This window comes from Sceloporus undulatus, chromosome 2 (assembly GCF_019175285.1).
Source record: "Sceloporus undulatus isolate JIND9_A2432 ecotype Alabama chromosome 2, SceUnd_v1.1, whole genome shotgun sequence".
Classification (NCBI taxonomy): Eukaryota; Metazoa; Chordata; class Lepidosauria; order Squamata; family Phrynosomatidae; genus Sceloporus; species Sceloporus undulatus.
In genome coordinates, this window is record NC_056523.1 from 159,785,609 (window position 1) to 159,806,393 (window position 20,785).

General features: G+C 40.0%; 1 protein-coding gene across 1 annotated transcript in view; it reads left to right on the plus strand.

Annotated features, from left to right (window-relative positions):
- The first annotated feature begins 2,272 nt into the window (after positions 1-2,272).
- Positions 2,273-20,785, plus strand: part of SPATS2 (spermatogenesis associated serine rich 2) — an 87,813-nt gene continuing 69,300 nt past the window's right edge. The window contains exons 1-2 of the mRNA XM_042448890.1: positions 2,273-2,366; positions 10,072-10,358. Of these exons, the coding sequence (XP_042304824.1) occupies positions 10,334-10,358 (25 nt within the window). The 5' untranslated portion in view covers positions 2,273-2,366; positions 10,072-10,333. The remainder of the gene's footprint in view (positions 2,367-10,071; positions 10,359-20,785) is intronic.

Genomic DNA, 20,785 nt, shown 5'->3' on the forward strand with positions numbered 1-20,785 from the left:
AGCTGCAGAAACAGAGAAGAAAAGGAATGAATGGGTCTTCTGTTTTCAACAAAATCTCCTGGGTAAAGAAAGATGATCCCAAGCAGAAGCTTGCAGACAGAAAAACCATGTCGAGGAATACAGTATATATTTCAGAAAAGCAGCAGCCGAGTAAGTCCTGGGGGCAAAAATGAACATAAGATCTTGGTGTGTTGGACTCAGATCCAGGCCATATTGCACCCAATACAGGAAAAAAATAATCTCATGCAAACCTTCTGAGTTAAGACTGGGATTAAACAAAGGTCACTCACAGAACCTGTTTAGATTGTCACAGTTTATATTTGGAAATGACAATATACTCCTAGGAAGATAAAGTCTTGGTTATGCCGCGAGTCAGTGTAGTAATGTTTGAGTGTTAGACTATGACTCTGGAGACCAGGGTTCGATTCCCTGCTCAGTTGTGAAACTCACTGGGCAAGTCACACTCTCTCAGCCTCGCTGGAAGGCAATGGCAAATCTCTTTTGAGCAAATCCTGCCAAGAAAACCCCATTACAGGGTTGCCATAAGTCAGAAACTACTTGAAGGCACACGACTACCACCACCATCACCACCACCACAAGATGCCATGAAAGCTTTTGCCTAATTATTTAATAATAAGTCTGGAAAGGGATCCTGTAGCACCTTTGAGACTAACTTGAAAGGGAGCTTTCCTAACTTGAGCCTACATGCATGCATCTGAAGAAGTACGCAAAGGTCCCAAACACACTACAGAAACAATCCACTTTGAGACTGCTTTAACTGCCCTGACTCAATGCTAGTGAATCCTGGGAACTGTAGTTTCTTGTGGCACCAGAGCTATCTCTGACAGAGAAGGCTAAACGTCTCGCAAAACTACAGTTTCCAGAATTCCCTAGCATTAAGCCAGGGCAGTTAAAGCAGTGTCAAACTGAATTATTTCTGCAGTGTGTTTTGGACCCATGTCTACAAAAACTCACGCTCCCAGCTTCTCTCTTTCAGTTAGTCACAAAGGTGCTACAGACTAATTTTCCAGAGTAACATGGCTAATAATCAGGGCATTTGAGTCTGGGAAACTAGGACATGAGGAGGAGGAGGAGGGACACCTTTTTTAAAGAAGAGGTATGAAGCTCTGCCTATTTGTCCAGTGCTGAGAAGCCTCTAGCAGCTGGAGAAAAGATTTGAACATGCCACTCTGGAGGCCAGGGTTCAAATCCCTGCTTGGCCATGTAAGCCCACTGGGTGACCTTGGGCAAGTCACACTCTCTCAGCTTCAGAGAAAGACAAGCACAAACCTCCTCTGAACAAAGCTGGCCAAGGAAACCAACCATCGGTTCGCCAGAGGGTCTCCATAAGTCAGAAATGAAGGCACACAACAACAGCCCTGTACCTCAGTGGTCCCCAAACTGTGCCCTTGAAGAGACTTTGGACTTCAGCTCCCAGAAGCCTCAGCCATGCTGGCCAATAGTCTGGGAAGTCCAAAGTCCCTTAAAGAGCACTGCTATGCCTAAAGGTTTTTCCATAAACAAGGCTAGCAACCCTGTGGCTGTTGTTCTTGTCGCCACTGTACTCTTCCACGTCATTGTTGACTTGTGGCAACCCTAAGGGTAAGCTTATCATGGGGGGCTTTCTTGGCAAGTTTCTTCAGAGGGCTGTTGCTATTTCCCTCCTCTGAGGCTGAGAGAGTGTGGCTCGCCTAAGGTCATCCCATGGGTTTTTATGCCTCACAGAGTCATAGTCCAACTCTCAAACCGCTACGCCAGGCTGGCTCTCACAACAGCCCTATGGAGAAGAGAACCCTAAAGCTCGGCTGGGGTCTTCGATCCTGCTCTCGGCTGTTTCCGGAAACACTTCGTGTATCTTCCCTTCTCATTCACCAGAAAGCTGAGGCGGGGGGGGGAGAGAGAGAAAGAATTTGCGAGCGACTGTTCCTCGGCGCCTCATTATTGGCCTCCCGCAGTCTCTGGCCCCTCTCCGCGCCTCCTGATTGGGTCGACCCTCCCCTCACAACGTCGGCGATTGGTCCTCCGTGGGCGAAAATTTTGTTTCGTTTCATCTGATTGGCCACTTGTAACGACGAGGCGGATTGGGTTAGCCGCCGCAAACAGCGACAGCTGGTGGCTAAAGAAGAGAAGAGAAGAGAAAAAGAGAGGAGGAGGCGGGAACTCGTTGCTCCCTCGCTCCTATTGGCTAAACCAGAGGCCGTTCCTATTGGCTGGAGCAGGAAGGGCTGCCTCCTCACGATTGGCTGCGGCGCTCGTGCACCCTTCGGTGCCTTTTCTTCTTCTCTTTCTCGCTCTCGCGCTCGCGCCTTAGTGGGCGGGGCTCTCTTCTCCGGAGCTTATTGCGGCGGCGGCGGCGGCGGCTTGAGGTAAAAAGGGGCGATAGCGGTTGTGGGGAGCCTAAGGGGCGGTTGGTAGCGGAGAGGAAGCCTTTCGGGGGCAGAAACCGGGAGGAGGAGGAGGAGGGAGGGTTGTTGTGAGGGAGGAGGGAGCGGGGAGCGGGGAGCGGGTGGAGAACGGCCCTCTTTTCCCTCTGTGTCTCATCTCGTCTGAACTCGGTTACACGTGAACCAAAGGGGGCTTCAGCCTCTGCCTCGAGAGGGGTGTCTGGGGTCCATTTTCTACTCTCTCTCTCTCACACACAACGCTTTTGGCCGTGGAAGGAGTGCACTGCCCCCTCCTCCTCCTCCGGGATCCAAGGCCCTACAGCTGAACGTGAAGGAAACAAAAATTAATGGCCGCAGAGGATCCGCGCAGTTCTACTGATGAAGACATGGAAACAGAATCACAGAACAGTTGGAAGAGCCCCCAAGGGCCCCTTCTGCCATGCAGGGACTCTCAGTCAAAGCACCCCCTCCGACAAAACCCCATCCAGACTCTGCTTAAGGACCTCCAGGAAAGGAGAGTCGGACAGCCCTGACTGTCAGGAAGTTCCTCCTAATCCTGAGCTGGGATCTCTTTTCCTGGAGCTACCCTCCATTATTCATTCCTGTTCTCTGGAGCAGCAGAAAACAAGCTTGCTCCATCCTCATTGTGACACCCCTTCAAATACCTAAACAGGGCCATCGTGTCACCTGTTAACCGTCTCAAGAAGGTTGAAAGGCTTTTCATATTTAGTAGTTGAGGATATCTCCATATTTGGGCTCCGTCAGGATGGCGACTGTAGGCAAGAAGTCTGAAGAGGACAAAGACAGCTTGGAGGACGGTGTGTGTGTGTGTGTTGTGTGTGTTGCTGAAGCCTCTTGCCTACATGCCCACCCGCCTAGTGACCTCCAAACCAAAGCTTTCAGCTTTTTGCTGTGTCTTGCATTTTTCTTGAATACTCTCCATTTTGTGGTGGCTTGTCCTCCTTTGTGGTTATGACATGTGGTCACCCTGGTTGTGGCTCCTTTGGCTCCATCCTTGGCTGCTATTGAAGCTGCATTATTATTATTATTATTATTATTATTAATGGTATTTATACCCCGCCCTTCAGCCCTAAAGGCTATCAGAGCGGCTTACAATTATTATTTTTAATTAGACTGTATCCTGCATTGGAAATGGCCTTCTCTCAGAGAGGAATGGATGCAATTTTCCCCTTTGAAATCTACCAGCAGCGCATAGAGTGCAGAAGTGGAGTACATCACTTATTGACTATCTTAACTGCTGCCAAGTGGACTTACAGAAACCCTATGGCTGAGATACCTCCAAGTTGCCCTGTCCTCAGCTACCAGGGTCAGGTCTTGCATGCAGACTCAAGGCCATGGCCTCCCAGACTGAATCTGTCCATCCACTGTTTGGTTTTCCTCTTTGTCTATTCCCCTCCATTTTACCAAGCATTGTCATCTCTTCTTTCATGGTATGCCCAATGTACGACAGCCTCAGTCTAGTCTTCTTGGTTTCTAGGGAGAGTTTAGGCTTCATTTGCTCTGGGACCCATTTATTTGTCTTTTAGGAGTCCACAGTATTTACAGAACTCTTCTCCAGCACCACATTTCAAATGAGTTGCTTTTCTTCCTGTCAGCTTTCTTTACTGTCCAACTTTCACAGCCATACATAAAGATGTGGAATACTATGGTGGACCATTCTAACTGTAGTATTCAGCAATCTTTTTTATTTTTCAGCATCTTGCCTAATTCCTTTATAGCTACCATTCCTAGTATTTTTCTGATTTCCAGCCTATAGGTCCAAAACACACTGCAGAAATACTCCAGTTTAAGGCTGCTTTAACTGCTCTGGCTCAGTGCTAGGGAATCCTGTGAATTGTAATTTTGTGAGACATTTAGCCTTCTCTGTCAGAGAGCTCTGGTGCCACAAGAAACTACAGTTCCTAGGATTTCCTAGCACTGGGCAAAGGCAGTTAAAGTGGACTCAAAATGGATTACTTCTGCAGTGTGTTTTGGACCTGTAGTCTCCTCTTTGATTAATGACTGAGCCTAAATATGCAAAATCTTGAACCATTTTTATGTCTTCATCAGCTACTTTAAATTATGTAGATCATCTATTGTCATTATTTTTGTTTTCTCAATGTTCAGCTGTAAACCTGCCTTGCGGGGCCTGACTTCTTTCAATAATCTTTTGATTTCTTTGCTATTTTCTGCTAGTACTGTGGTCTTCTCTGCGTATCTTAGATTGTTCATGTTCCTTTCTCCAATTTTCATGCCTCCTTCTTCTAAGTCTAATCTTGCTTTACGTGTGATATTTTCAGCATAAAAATTAAACAGATAGGGTGGTACAGTGCAGCCTTGCATGACTTCCTTGCCAGATAGAAACCATTCTGTTTCTTCCTATGCTGTCCTAACAGTGGCCAATTAACTTGAGTACATGCTATGCAGCAGGACAATCAATTGTTGTGGGACACCCATTTCTTTAAGAGTGATGCATAATTTTTAGTGATGTGTACAGTCATATGTTTTGCAGTAATCTATAAAGCACAGGACGATTTTCTTTTCCTTAGTATGTTCTATTATCCAGCATATATTTGCTATATCTTCTCTAATGCCTCTTTCTTTCCTGAACCTCCAGCTTAGACATCTGGCATTTCCCACTCCATGTACGATGAGAGTCTTTGCTGTAGAGTTTTGATCATCACTTTGCTTGCATAGGAGATTAATGCAGTGGTCCTGTGATTATACTAATTCCTGTTACCCCCTTTCTTGGTTTTTGAACAAGGAAAGAAAGCAGAAAATGGAGCTGTAGTGGAGCTGGAGAGTACCTTTCTCTGTACCTTACCATATAATTTCTTAGTGCTTGAGTTCTCTTTCCACGGGAGATGGTCATAGAAGCTGCACCAGTGTACTGGAATAAACTTCCAGAAGAGCTTCGTACGACCCCCACATTGGACGCCTTCAAAAAGGCTTTAAAGACCTACCTCTTCCGATTAGCATTTCCTTCGGGCTCCTCATAGAGACTGTCTCCCCTGATACGAACGATTAACCACAATTGATAGATTCCTTCCCTGTTTTATTGTTTGCATGTTTTATCGATGTTCGATTGGTTTTTATTGATATATACATTGAGATGCTGCTTTTATGATGTAAAAGTTTTAAATGATTCTGTGAACTGCTTTGATCGCTTCGGAAGAGCGGTATATAAATAAAGCATATTATTATTATATTATCTTTTGTGTAGCTGGAAATATCAGATTGACAAAAGACAGGCTTTTACAACTGTCTCCTGCTGGAAGAGAACTGAAGTGCTATGATGTCATGCAGTAAGGCATAGAAAGCCACTACTCTCTGGTTCCATTTCTGTTTCTTTCTTTCTCATGTGATAAGGCTCTTGGAGATTGGACTATATTCATAGTGTTCCCAGTCTGTGGGCCATTGTTTTGTTTTCCAGAGTAGAGTAGAGTAGATTCTGTATTTGTAGCTTGGAGAAGCTCTATTTGTATGTCATCTGTTCTCCCAAGCTCCCATGAGTGCAGCTTCCACTTCACTTTCTAAAGTTGGAGCTTTGTCTCTTTTCTTTTCTTTTACATTAATTTATTTCATTTATCTTCATATAGTTCTTCCTCAAATGAAGCAGTCATCCTTTCATTTCTTTTATAGAGTTCTTCTGTGTATTGTTTCCATTGTGTTTTTTTTTAATTTCTGTTTGATCATGCAATGCATTCCTTTAATGTTTGTAAAACATCCCCACTCTTGGTTCAAATTTTCCTTTGATTGCTCAGAATTTATTGAAAAGTCTTTTGTTCTTTCTTTTTTGTTGTCAGCTTTTGTTTCATTGCGTGGATTATAGTAGTTCTTATTTCTATGCACAAGTTGTTGAACATTTGTATTCAGGTTTCTGGTTCTGTTTTGTCCCCTTTTACTTTTGCTTCTCGTCTATCCTTGACTGCTTGAAGAGTTTCATCTGTCATACAGGCCTGTTACAGACAGCCAAAATAAAGCTGCTTCGATTCACAGTGGAGGTATGGTGTTTCAATGATGCATGTGTCCTAAGAGTCCAGAAGTTGCACCAAAGCCATGTTCCACTCCTAGGACTGGAGTGTGGCTTTGGTGTGGCTTCTGGACTCTTAGGACGCATGCATCATTGAAACACCATACCTCCACTGTGACTCGAAGCAGCTTTATTTTGGCTGTCTATAACAGGCCACTGTGAGGCTTATCTTTCTTTTTGACTACAGGTAGTATCTTTATGCTTTCCTCCCTGACAGTGTTCCTGGCTTCAATCCAGAGTTCTTCTGGCTCCTGGTCAGTTAAGCTTAATAGTGCATCTCTGTTTTTCACTTTAAATTCTTCAGTGATATTCTTCAGGTTGTATTTCGGTATGATGGTTCATTTAATATTCTTCTTTAGCTTTACTCTACCTTTGCTATTAGTTGTTCATGGTCTCTGCCACAATCTGCTCCCTTCCTTGTTTTTGCGATGAGTATAGAGTTTCTCCATCCGCTTTCATTTATTTATCCTGTTGAATTTCTATGTTGACCTAATGACCTAATGCTGGTCATTAGGTGATCTCCATGTATGCAGTTGCTCCTTGCGCTGCATGAAGAGTGTGTTTGTGGTGAACAAACTGTTGACCTCATGAAATTCATTCATTTCTTGATCCCAGGCCAAATCCAACACTGTTTCCTAGTTTAACAAGAAGTCCTGTTTTGTTGTGTGACCCAATTTCCTCCTGGACTCCAGCACAAAAGCTGTCATTTTCTACTTCATTTGCCTCTGTGATTGGACCATAAACTTATAAACACATTAGTCTGCTTAGAATTGCAAAAACTCAATTATTATGCTACACCTTTAAAGTGCTGCATAAATAATACTCAAATCTGGGATTCTAACTTTCAAATATAGTTGACCATCTCAATATATTAGAAACTAAAGAATTTTGATATGAATTCACTGAGTTTTAATACATATGCTTGTATTTCTAAAGCATGTATATTTTGTGACAAACATCCTGGACCTCATGGGTATTTGCTATCTGTAGTAAACCTAGTATCTTATGTGTGTTTGAAAATAATTGTAAGTTTTAAATAATGCACCTTGTAGAGAACTTTGTATATGTGATCAACAAGATTAAAATAGCTTGGTAAGGGACTCTTATACTCAAAAGCCAATTAGCCAGATGCTGCTACATAGTTTAGATGTTGTTAAAGCTTAGAAGAGAAGAAACTCTTCCTTTGTTTGAAATCAAGAATGAAAAAACAATTCTTACAGATAATAGACTTGTTGTCTAGACTACAGGGTGTAGATAGTGATGGCAGGAATATTGCTTGTAGATTTAGTAGGAAATCTAGACAATTGTTGGTACTTGTGTGCCTTTTAACTAACAGTAGAAACACATCCAAATATAAATTTGCCTTAGACACTTTTATAAAACTGTTTCAGATCTATTGGTAAAATAATTAATTATTGAGGACCTAAAACCAATGACTGACAAATCTTACTTCATGTTGAGGATACTGACTTTTCACTTAATCATAACAAAGGTGTTTTTCCCAAAGAAAGACAAGTCACTAAATGCTTCAAATGAGGCCCTTTTTGAACTAATATGGTTGGTAGGGTAGCAGCATATTGAGATAATCAGGTAAGTTTTATTTATTGTAAGGTAAGGCACTAAATCCCATGAGATCTTGGAAGCAAAGTTGGGCCTGCCCTGGTTGGTACTTGAATGGGAGACTGCCAATGAATACCAGGTACTGTAGGCTATATTTTGGAGAAAGGAACTGGTAAAACCACCTGAGTATACCTTGCCTAAAGAAATCCTGTGAAATCCATGGGGTCACCATAAGTCAACAAGTGACTTAAGGGCACATATACACGTACCCACAAGGTAAGAATAAACATAGTTTAAGGTTGGAGCTATTTTTGCTAATCAGATTTTGTCGAGAAGGGAGTAGCCCCCAAAATCTGTCTTTTCTTAATTGGCATTGAAATCATCTGGCTGGTTGGTGGGCTTATCTTCATAGGAGTGTGAAGGAGTGTGGACTTCATAGGAGTGTGAAGAAACAACATGCAGTTGTCCATTTCTGTTTGGTTCCCTGCATTTGGTACAGTTATATCCTGCTCTTTAATCAATTGGTTATATGACAGTGGTATAGTTGATACAGTTGTATCCTGCTCTTTCACCAATTGGTTATATGACAGTAACATGTATATAATATCCTGCAGATATATATGACACCATACTTTGGAAAAGCATAATAAAGCTTTCCCTCTTAAACATGCTGCTTTGTTTTTGTGGAAATAATTTGAAATGTTACTTAAAGATTACTAAAAGATAATATAATCCTATATATTCAAGAAGCCCAAAACACTGCTCATTCATAAACATGGTAAATTGTTTCATCTTTAAACTTTAAGTACGTATTGTAACTGTAGACTGAGTTGATGTGAGGACCAACAAGACAGACTGATATACTGTAGCAAGGAAAGGATATTAAGGAAGGTAGCTAAACATGTTTACTGTTGTCCTTTATTAAATCAATGGAACTTCAAAGACTATTTTATATGCTGCCCTTCTCTCAAATTGGACCCAAGGCGGCTCACAAGAAATCCAAATAATATTTATATTTTGCACAACAGACTAAATATTTTGTGGGTTTAGGCCAACCATAGTAATATGTTTTGCATGTTAAGCTCTGCAAAGTTCAAGTTATATGTTTTAAATGTAGCAACCTAGTGTATTCTACATCTCATGTCTTACCTGTCATTGTTAATTAGTGATTCAGGTTAGTTAGACAGGTAAAAGAGAACAACTGCAAAGTGGAACATAGTAGCCATTTTATAGTCATTTAGATGGTTTTTCTCAATTGTAAGTTCCAGTTTATAAATTGTGAGCTAGAATTTTGGAAGATAAAAAATTCTTCCAAAAGTTGAGCATGCCACTCCATCAGTACTATGTTTTCTATTGCATTATATTATCAAATACTTGAGAAGCTCACAATTTTAAGATAAGCTTCACATTACAGTAGTTGTGTGATGACAAACTTTTGGTCTCCAGCTGATTTGAAATCAAACATCCTCAGTCTGTTACTGTTGACTGTGCTGGGTAGGGCTGCTGAAAGTTTCAGGTGAACACAGCTGAAGTGCAAAAGATTCCCTAGTTTAATATATCCTATCCATTGAAAATATTTTTATGTTCTTAGAAACATCTTATGTTTCATCTGTGAATTAGTTATAAATATTCTCTATGTTAAAGCCTTTATACAGCGCGCCCGTGCCATATGCGGACTCAAGGTCACGTGGACAGCAAGTCCCAGAAGAATAAATGGTTCATGCACCATGCTGTGCTGCACATGGGGGCATGCCCCCATTAAAACAAACAGGGCTTGAGCTTATGCGTTTTTTGCCATACAAAAATGGATCTGCTGCATATAGGAGGGCCACTGTACTTCAAACGTTATTTTTACAGAATGCACTAACACTGATTTTGAAATTGCAAGCTGTCATCATGCAGGGCAAAGTCTGTTTGTTACTTTATTAAGTATCTAGATAGCTTTTTCTTGACCCTGTGTTTTGCATTTCTCTTTAAGCAACATGAATTGCCTTCAGATGTTAAAAAAACAAGCTTTTAAGGAATGCTCTTGCACAGAGATTGCAGTATCTGCCATACTAGTACATTAAATTTCTCTCTTATATGTATTTGCAGGTTCTGAGAAACAATAAACACGAATGACTACTTCCTGACCAAAGATAGATGCTAATTGGAAAGATCTACTGTGATTTGCAGTTGGATTAGTAGGACTTTTTGACAATTGTTGCCTTTGGAGCTGGCAAGTTGCTGTCTCCAAGCAGATATCTACCATTTCCTGCCTTGATGCAAAACAGTACTTGAATTGCATCTGCCATTCTCTGGTATTTGTGGAAACGGATTCTTTGCTGTGTAACATACTAAATACAGACAAACTATTATGTCTAAGAAGCAAAACCATAAAGGTAAGATTTAACATGCATAGTGATCAGATAGCAAGAACTGAGTTATTGGTCAACACCAAATATGGAGCTTCGTTTGAGGGATTTTCATTAGTGGTTAAAAAGATTGGGTTAAGGATTGTCAAACTGTCTCCTTAAGTGTGTGTGTGCGTGTGTGCGTGTGTGCGCGTATAAAGAGAGCTCTTATTCAAGTCTCCTTAAATATAATATTACATTTCTAATATCATGCCACATAATGTTAGGATCTGGGGGTGGGGAGAACTGTCATGGTGGTGGTGTTAGGAATGAAAGGAAACAAGGATCATGACAAACATGAATATTGTTTCATGGCTATCAATACTAACTATTGATAGTAACTTCCAAAGGTAGTAGCTTGGCATTTAGCTACCTGGCCGACTTGAGAGATGCACATAATTGTTTGCCAGTCAGAGGAAAGCTGGTGTATGCCCACCTCTCTTGGAAGTTCTAAATTGCTCTGAGCCACTGCTTCTTCACCTTTGGTATCCCAACAAAGGTTTTGAGTCCTTGTGTACAGGATCTTGGACAATGAGAGCATTTCTATTAAAGGTGTATTAAAGGGCCTTCTTGGGGCAGAATTCAGTGTTACATTAAGTGTGTCGCTGTTGTTGAAAGTGTTAGGTGCCTATAAATCTTCCCTCTGAGACATGTAAACTTTACCTGCTTCTTGATTTGCTGTGTTCTTCATTTTCTTATCCTTCAATAGCAGTGGCCAGTAAAGAATAGAGAAATGAACAACATGATGATTTGAGGACACAAGCAATTTTTACTACATATCTTGCAATAGGAGGTGCTAACATGGAGCTGCCATTTCCACTGGCTGCTTGATCTTTAATGTAAAGCGTACTGTATTTTTGTCTTTACTGTTCATGGCTGTTGTGCCTTTTTAGGTTTTAAAAAAATCACAAATCATTTATAAAAAGCATTCTGTATACTACATCTTAAGCTAAATGTTTTTGTTTAGTTAGTTATATGTGCTGTTAGTACTAGCATCCTTTAATAATTTTAGATTCTGAAACAATTTAAAGTAGGGGATGCCCCTTTCAGGGATGGTGGAGGGTTTTACACTCACCCCTTAAAATTTTTATCTTATAAATAGGTAGACAGACAGACAGGTAGATAAAAATGGTCTTGGCATTTTTGCCATACTTTTAGTCTCAATTTAGGTCAGCTAGTTCCTAGTTAGAGAAGCTCTTGGATAAAATTGCCCTAAATGATGTAGAGAGGCATTTTATCACTAAATAAATAATTGTGGGTGCTGTTGGGCCCTGGGGGCCACATGTGGTCCATAGCTTGATTTAAAGAGTGACTGAGACACTGATGGCACAAACATCTATCTCAACCAAAATTAAAAAAAACTAAAACAGAATACAAGAGTTCAAAGACATAGCCATGTTAGTCTGGAAAATCACCATGCAAAGAAATCTTGTAGTATCTTTGAGACTAACTGAAATAAAGAAGCTGCTAGCATGAGCTTTCATAGACTAGAGTGTACTTCCTCAGTTGCTCCATTCCATGCATCTGAGGAAGCAGATACAAGTCTACAAAAATGCATGCTACTGGCTTCTTTTTTCAGTTAGTCTCAAGAATACAAGAGGTAACTGATAACTAATTAGATTTAATATGAAGAAGCAGTGGGGAAGAGAAGGTTAAGAGGTGACATGATGGCCATGTTTAAATATTTGAAAGGATATCATAAGGAAGAAGGAGCAAGCTTGTTTTCTGCTGCTCCAGAGAGTAGGACAATGGATTCAAACTAGAGGTTCCATCTAAACATTTGGACGAACATCCTGATGGTAAGTGCTGTTCAACCATGAAGTATACTGTCTCAGAATGTGGTGGAGTTTCCTCCTTTGAAAGTTTTTAAACAGAGCTGGATGGCCATCTGTTGTGAGTGCTTTAATTGTGTCTTCCTGCATGGGAGTGGCTGGGACTAGATGACCCTTGTGGTCTCTTGCAACTGTGCTTCTGTGCTTCTATGATATGTAACAGAAAGGTAAAGGTCTGACTGATCAGGAAAAGAGTAAGTGTTTTGTCCCAAGAGCAATGCTATGGACTTTGGGTGTAGTAAGGCCTCTGGCTCTCGGGAACACAGCCAGAACAAAAGACTTGTCCACAAATTTCTTAAGTTTCAAAAGCTTTACTGATTATAAACACAAACATGAAACTGATCTCTTTTTTCTTACTAGTCCTTCCTAAATACCTTGCTCTCTCTTCTTGGTGGATTCTATCTTTCTTCTTCTGAAGACTATCTTTCTTCTTCTGTGGACTTATCTTTTTGTCAAAGGAAAATACTCTCTCCAGGTCTGACTTGGCTGAAATCTTACTACACACTGAAACTAACTAGAGGGAGACAGTAAGAGACCCTGGGATTTCCCACAATTCTTGTCTTTCTTAAAGCTATAGATCTGTATTTCCCCTCTTAAACTAATACATAGAAAACCTAATATAACCTTAACTAAATATATGTCTCAAGAGCATCAAAGATGCTCTGGAGGCATGACAGTAAGCATACAAGTGCACAAGGCTCAGTTTTCCCCACATAAACTAAATGCAAAGTTTGGCATAATGGTTATGGCTTGTTAAGAAACCAGCACGTTAGAGATTTCATTTTGGATTTAATTCTACACAAAACACAGGTGATTTCCTGCTGATAAGAGGAGCCAAACAGGACCAGCCAAGCAATCTTTCCCACTCAGCTCTGAAGAATGGTGCCTTGTCATTATGTCTGAACTAGACATAATGTCTGAAAATGAACAGGAGGATTAAAAAATGGTTAACCAGGGTCCAAACTGATCTCTGTTTGGAAAGTTGCTGCTCTTGCCATGTCTGTCAGCAGAACAAGGATGAAAAAATCCTCCTGAGAGTATTCGGTGAACTTAGGTACACTGCCAAGAAGATTCTGTCCCAAATAATTGTTATGAACCTGCTAGTATATGAACTAGTCTAAGAAAGACCTTTAAGTATAAACAGGTTAGTATGAGATAAAGCATCCTGGTCCAGATCATTTAAGCAGGTTTATGGGTTAAAACCAACATCATCAAGGAGCAAAGTTGTATATTCCTGCTTTGTACATCAGGTTTTGACAGTTAGATGGGATAAGTGGAAAATATGAAGTAACTTGGACAGAGCTAATTCTTAATCTGAGACAGTTATTGCAGACTTGCCTATCAAGATAATTTTTTGTCCTTTTCTTGACAGTTTCTGCAGGGGCAGAGTGTTTCCTGTGTAATGTTTCCTCATTGTAAAACATGGGTCATTGTAGAATTTACAACTTTAAAATGTACACCAGAGCTTTTTGTGCAGTCAGTTCTATGTTCTGTCACCTGGAATTGAAGCTAACTTTTCTTTTTCTTTTTGGTCCACAACAGAGGTGGAAATTGTGCAACCCTCTAAATGTTTTTGGACTGCAGTTCTCAATATCTCTAACCATTAGCTATGATGGCTAGCAATGCAGAGAATTGCAGTTCTGTAACATTATCTACAGGCTTATTCTGGTTCATGAGCTTTGTTGTCTAACAGGTCTTCCTTAAAGTCTTTGGATTATTATGAGTAATGTGCTGATAGAGGAATTCTTCATTTATAACAAGCCTAGGATATGATGCAATTAAAACTTCAATTATGTTGTCCCATAAACATAAATATATGTACCAGTACAGTTTCTGCTACTGTCACCACACCAAAATGGATGCATTTGTCCTCAGTATGAGAAATACTGTTAGAGCTGAGATTACTGAATTGGCTGGGCAGCCCTTATTTCCAGCTGCTAAATTGTTAAATTCTATTCATCCTGCAGGGGATCTGGCAGATGGGGGGACAGTTTGTGGTTCTCTGTCCCAGAGCAGGCACTTGGTTCCAGGCTACCTTGTTTTTACAGTGTACTAAAATACAGTACTTAGCTCTGGAAGTTGTAATGTCTGGAAACTGGATGGATGGATCAAGCATTTATTCTTCAGTGGAATGAATTTTTAAGCTATTAGCTTACTGGAACTATTCTGTATTTTCTAATTGCATTTGTTTGTACCTAAACAAATGACTTATTTTAAAGTTTTGTATATAGGAAACATTTACGTTAGAAAGTTACTAAGTGATAAGTACATAATAAAATACAAACACACCTCCTCTCATATGAGCCTGCCAGAAATTTGAGATCTTCAGAGGAGGCCCTCATACATTTCCCAGTACCTCAGGGAGTTAGGCTGCTGGGTACATGTAACAGGGCTTTCTTTGTAGCAGCATCTCGACCATGGAACTCCCTGTCCAAGGAAGTTAGTCTGGCCCCATTTCTTTTAAGCTTCCAGTGAGCAGCCAAAATAGGGCTGTTCCATGTTTGAAATTGCTTTTTTAACTGTTTCAAAACTGGATTCTAGGGTTGTTTTTAGACAGCTTTTAAAGAGTGTTTGAATGTTTTTAAAATATGTAGTTATTGTTTTTATTTGTTATGTCACTTTGGGAGCCCTTGAAGGCTGGGAAGTGATACAGAAACATAATAAATAAACAGTATGACAATAGAGATAAAAGCAAAATACAGACACCTTATTTAACAAAACCTCTGACAGTGAAGTACGTTTTTACAGTGACTACCCAGCCTCTCTTTTGCCTTATCATTCTTTAACTGTAGGTTTCTTGCAGTATCAGCACTGGAAATATGGTGAATGAAGAGAAGCAAAACAGACTTTTGGTGTTGGGTTGCAGCAGTATGCTTGCAGTAAACAATGCAATAAAGCTTGTTCTGAGAAAGAATGCGATTTTAGCCTATCCTGTAGCTGTGTATGCCTGCTTCCAACAGGCAGTGAAATTGTAGCTACCTCCAGAATCTCACATGTGAACAGCAAAACATAGAGAAAAGGGGAGAATAGATAAACCTGCATCACCAGCATGCTAAAATGGTGCAGATCTGTAAGTTTGGCTACTAAAATTACTAGTATAAGAAAAGTGAAGCCTGGTGAAAAAGAGCCATCCTTGCATGTGTTTTGGAGGAAGCCTTCAAGTGGTCTCTAATTGTATCTCTTTACTTCTGCAAGGTGTACCTGACCTAGTTATTTCATTTTACTTGTCCAGATTTGTTGCAATGTTTAACTGTTCTTCTTTCTGGGATTAAGGAACCTATCCCAATTCTTTCCATGTTATTTCTGCTCCTGGTACCAAATAGTCTGTTAAAGAGGGAATGTCCAGCAATACATATACCTTGTTATCTGAAGCATACCTGTATTTCTTGGGGAAATTATTGAAACTAGTACGTACTTTTTCTGTAGATGCTTGAAATTCAAAAGTTTGGTACCTTTTCCCTTTGGACTGGGAGGGAGCTCAAGCAAGTGGACACTTTATTTTGAACCACCATGGACTAGGTCTTTGTTTTCTCTTGATGAGTACAGGTGTTATGCTATCTTTTAATGAACTTGGGCCAGTAAAATATACTGTATATACTCATGTATAAGTTTAGAAATTTTAGTCAAATAATTGACCAAAACAACTTGGGTCGACTTATCCATGGGTAAGTACTATACTTTAACTCTTATATATATATTAAAAAGAATCATCCCCTTTCCCTGAATATAGTAATAAAAGGCGAGAGCTTAGTCCATCCTGGAAGCACAAAAAAAAAGCATGGATCCCTTCCCTCACACCTATCCAGCCTTTAGGATGAGCACAAACAATTATGCTGCCAGAATTTTCTACGTTGTTTGGCATCATACTTTACATCCTTTGTCACATGCCCCTAAGTTTTACCCTCAACTTATCCACAGGTCATATCAAAATCCATAATTTTGGCCCCAAAACCTGCCCTCGATTTATACATGAGGTTGACTTATAGTCAAGTATATACAGTAGACAAGCAGTTCAGTTTCCCCTGCAAAGTTGCAATATGCTGGTGATAAGCCATTTCAGTTACCAGTCTTGATGGAATGTTTTGTACCAGTTGCAACTTCAACCTTAAGAACAGTTCCACAGAAAGAGCATTTCAACATTACCAATGTGTGGGCAGCAGTGGGCAGGCAATCCTCATCCAGAAACAGCTGAAGCTGGTAAAAATATGTGTCTCCAGTGTGAACACTGGATCAAAGAGTAAGTTTTTTTCAAAGGGAATGCAACCTCTTACTGAGAAGCAACTGATCCATTTCCTAGACACATGAACCCATCATCCACAGAGCTCTGCTCTTGCCAGAATTCTGACTCAGTTTATTGCCCTTTCATCTGGTCTAATAAATATCTAGATAAAAGTCAAACATTTATGCAGCTTCACGTCACTCAGACATTACAAAGAAATAGAGGTGGGTCTAATCAAAAGTACTCATGACATTTCGCTCCCAGTCACCACAATACCCCTCTCAGTGACTTTAAATAGTTGGTGCATTTTGCTAACCTGACTGTCACTGTGTGCTCTTACTTATGCTTTGGCCACTTTGGAGCTTGATTTCCAACACCTGCTCTCTAGCTGTTGTACAGTATGATTCACTATTCATAGCTGCTTGAAATATCACAGTGTCTGCAATGCTCTAGAGGGCACCTAGAAGCAAGTGTGTCAACAGGCCTTTTCATCTTTCAATTCTAGAGCAAAAACAGGGCCTCGGTAGAATAACCAGCTGTATCCATAAGAAATTCACTGGCACATTCAGGAATCCTTCAGGTCTTATTTGTCTCTAACTTGTGGAAAGTCAGGGCTTAACTTTTCTAATTATTAGCAATTGACAATATGTATGTATAAAGAAGTAATATGGGTAGACCATGGTACTGGATTTCCTCATACTTTTAGCTATTTCTTTTGTGATCACCTCCCTAAAGGAGAATGGTCATTTCCTGAGTGACACTCATTCTGGCTGAAGGTCTAGAAAAAGTTTTTTAGGATTCTTGTATAAGTGTTTTAATGGGGCCAGCCTGATATAATGGATTGAGTGTGGATTAGGACCCCAGGAGACATGGATTTGAGCCCAGTTTAGCCATGGAAACCCACTTGATGACTTGTGCAAGTCACATGCTCTCAGCCTCAGAGAAGGTCGTGGCAGACCTCTGAATAAATCGTGATAAGGGTCCTGTTGGTCAGAGTCAACTTGAAGGCAGCATAACATCAACAACAGTGAAATGTTTGTAGACATCATCTCTGTTTAAGGCTGATCCAGTCCAACATTGTTAGGTCCTCAGATAGCCCTTCTTCAGATTTCTGACTGGCACTGATACCTGTAGCCAGAACTGGATTCATATTCCCTGCCTCTCCTAAATTCTGATAAGAGAATAGGTCATTTTGGATATCGCAGTAACATATAAACTCTGGGAAGCTTAGTTCCATGGTTGCAAGCAGTGTGCATACCTTTGCTTCCTGTTTTGTTTATTGTGTCATCTGAATGCAAGTGTTTTTTCTTCTCTGCTTTGTTTCTCTGAGAACAATCACTAGTTTATTTTTCTGGTACATTGAAAGAGAAACAAGCCACAATAAATGGATGACACAGTGAACAAACTTTTAGCTACTATTACAGCAGGCAGAAGTAAGTGAAAATCATGGACCTGTATGCTGCTCTTAATTTATAAACCAGGGTTTCCAGACTTACGTTTCATGACTTCAGCAAGTATATTTAATCCTGCTTCTACTTTTTTCCTAGGGAAGAGGAAAAAGTACTGTTTGAAACAAAATACTGTATGTAGTTTTGTGGCTACAGGGACCATTCCAGCTTAGTTCATGCGAAGAAGGAAATGTTGAGGAGTGCTTCAAATGTTACACATTTGATACACAGCCATTACTTCTGTGTAGGAAGTAGCAAACACCCTATGTATGACGATTTCTTTTTATTTCTTGATATTCATCCATGTTGGGAAGCTATAATCAGCCTGGGCTTAATAGTGGGATTTACTCTTCTACACTTACACCGAATAAAAACCAGTTTTCATTGGAAAATATCATTAACTTAGTCTTGTTCAAGATGTACAAGTCACATCATTTCTAAGTACAAACCAGCAAAAAGAGCTGACTTCCTGGCAGCTTGGGGTGTGGTGTATGCATGATGCACGCCCCCTAGATGGCAGGAACATGCTGTGAAGCTGTCCCAAGCAACAACATGGCATCAGTGTTTCGGCGCCATAACATTTAGATGCTGCACGCCACCGAAACCTGTAAAAACCACAGCAGCAGAAGCGTCTCTACCCCAGCACAAAAGGAGCAGCTTTCTGCCATTACTTTTTGTGCTGGGAAAATGCCAGGTTGGGGGTGTGGTGTGCGGTTGCTGCAACCCCAACCCAGCACTCAAAGGGGTGGCATTAAGCTGCCCCTTTACCGCTATCTGATTTCAGCCTGACTGAAAGAAAGAAGCATGAGCTTTTGTAGACTTGAGAGTACTTCCTCAGATGCATGCATGTTTTTAGTGTTTTAGGAACAGAATTTATCACTACAGTCTCTTTCTAAAGGTTTTAGGTGTCTTGAGTTTAATCTATGCTCCTGCTATCTAAAATTTGTATATTCATACAACTCTCAAAAAAAAGGTTTGTTTTTCTTGAGAGGAACTGGGGGGGGAAATTTAATTAAAATACCATCTACCCAACTCTTCAAGCTCCAGTAAATACTCTTTGAATTGCATTGTTGTTCTGTCCAAAAGAAAGTTACCTGTGGGATCTTTTACCATATTTTACCAAATTGTGAGGATGATCAATTTATGATATTTGTAGGATTGTCAGTCTTGGGCCTGTTACAGACTGCCAAAATAAAGCTGCTTCGGGTCTCTTTGGAGGTATGCTATTTAAATGATGCATGGGTCCTAAGAGTCGGGAGGTCGCGCCAAAGCCACACTCCATTGCTAAGCACTGGAGTGCAGCATAGTTAACAACCAGCTTTTCAAATATAATGAACAGGAATTTTGGCTCTTTGTTTTCTTCTTCCTGTAATAGACCATGCAATACATGTTAGAATACTTTTGTATATCTTTAAAAATAGAATGCAAGTGGGTTGCATGATACTTCCATTAATTCCAGTAGGGCTGCAGTTATTGATTTAGATGCCTGGAAGGCAGAATAAGCATGCTGTTAAATCTTTTGGTGCATGTTTAATATTGCTTTGTTGAACATTAAATGCAGCGTGATGCAATTTCTCATATCTGAGCATTAGTTGAATGTGCGTATGCCTTTATCTCACAAACTGAGTATTTTTTATGTAATTTTAATTTTTTTATTTATTTTGAATGGAACATTTAAAATTATGTGTGGCCTTTAATGCAGACTGCAGTTCTAATCAAGAAGCAAGTTTTGTCAAACTTTATGAAATAATAACATTCAAAATCTGCAAAAAGGTGATATCTTTATGGGACCAGCTAAAAATGCACAGAATACACCATACAAACTTTCAAAGCTCCATTGGCTTTTTCATTAGGCAAAGTTGTTAAAAACTATACAGGAGAAGAAAGAACAATGACAGTATTAAACTCACAGGCTTACATATTGTTAAGATGTTGTTTTTGTTGTTGTCAGTTAAAATGGTCAGGAGGGATATCCACTGGGTCACCATGAGCCGGAGTCGACTTGAAGGCAGTTAGCAACAACAAATACGTAAAACACACCAAATGCAGTCTCAATTTTTTTAAAAAACAAAAACATTTCCCCTTTGTTGGAGGTAGACACTTCAAAGAGTTAAGTCTCAATCCCTTGACTACTACTTTAGGATTCCCCTGTTGCTGTTAAAATGTGCTATCCTCAGGTCCAGGAAACATACCTCTGGATATGTTGCTTGGTGGTAGTAAGTCATTAAACCAAATTTATTCCCTTATGCTATCAACAATCATTTTTGAAAAAGATGTTGAATTCATCACAGATCTTGCACTTTATGATTCAGTAATGATCATTAGACAACTGAATTTTCTGGAGTAGTATTGTATACAGCTATCTCTTAATCTAGCAACCACTTATTAAGGAATACTAATTGACAACAGTTTAGAAGTTAAATTCAAAACTGCTAAATCTTTGATTGGCTAATCTTTTAATATGGGCTCAAAGATAATAAATAGTTCAAGCAATCTCATTGCATTAGGTCTATTGTAATATATTAAATAATGTTTTGGACATTGATTGGAGAGAGCTTGGCTCAAATCCTGGCTGAGCTTGTTTGATGGCCCAGGGCAAAAGTGCATAAGGAGGACTTCGCTAAATCAGACCAAAAGCCTATCTCCTGCATTCTGTCTCCACAATGCCCAGCCAGTTGCTTATTGGTAGTCCACAAGTATAATATGAGAGAATTGACATTATTTGTATTCCCCATCAACTGGTGTCTTGAGTGTTCTGGAAGAGATATATAGGCATATCCTCCATGAATTTATCTTATCTTTTAAATAATGGGCATTGACTCATCATTTTATAACTGATTCTGTAGTTTAAGAGTACACTGGGAAAAGAAGTTCTTTTTTTGGTCTCTTTTGAATTTCTGAGCTTTCAGCTTCAGT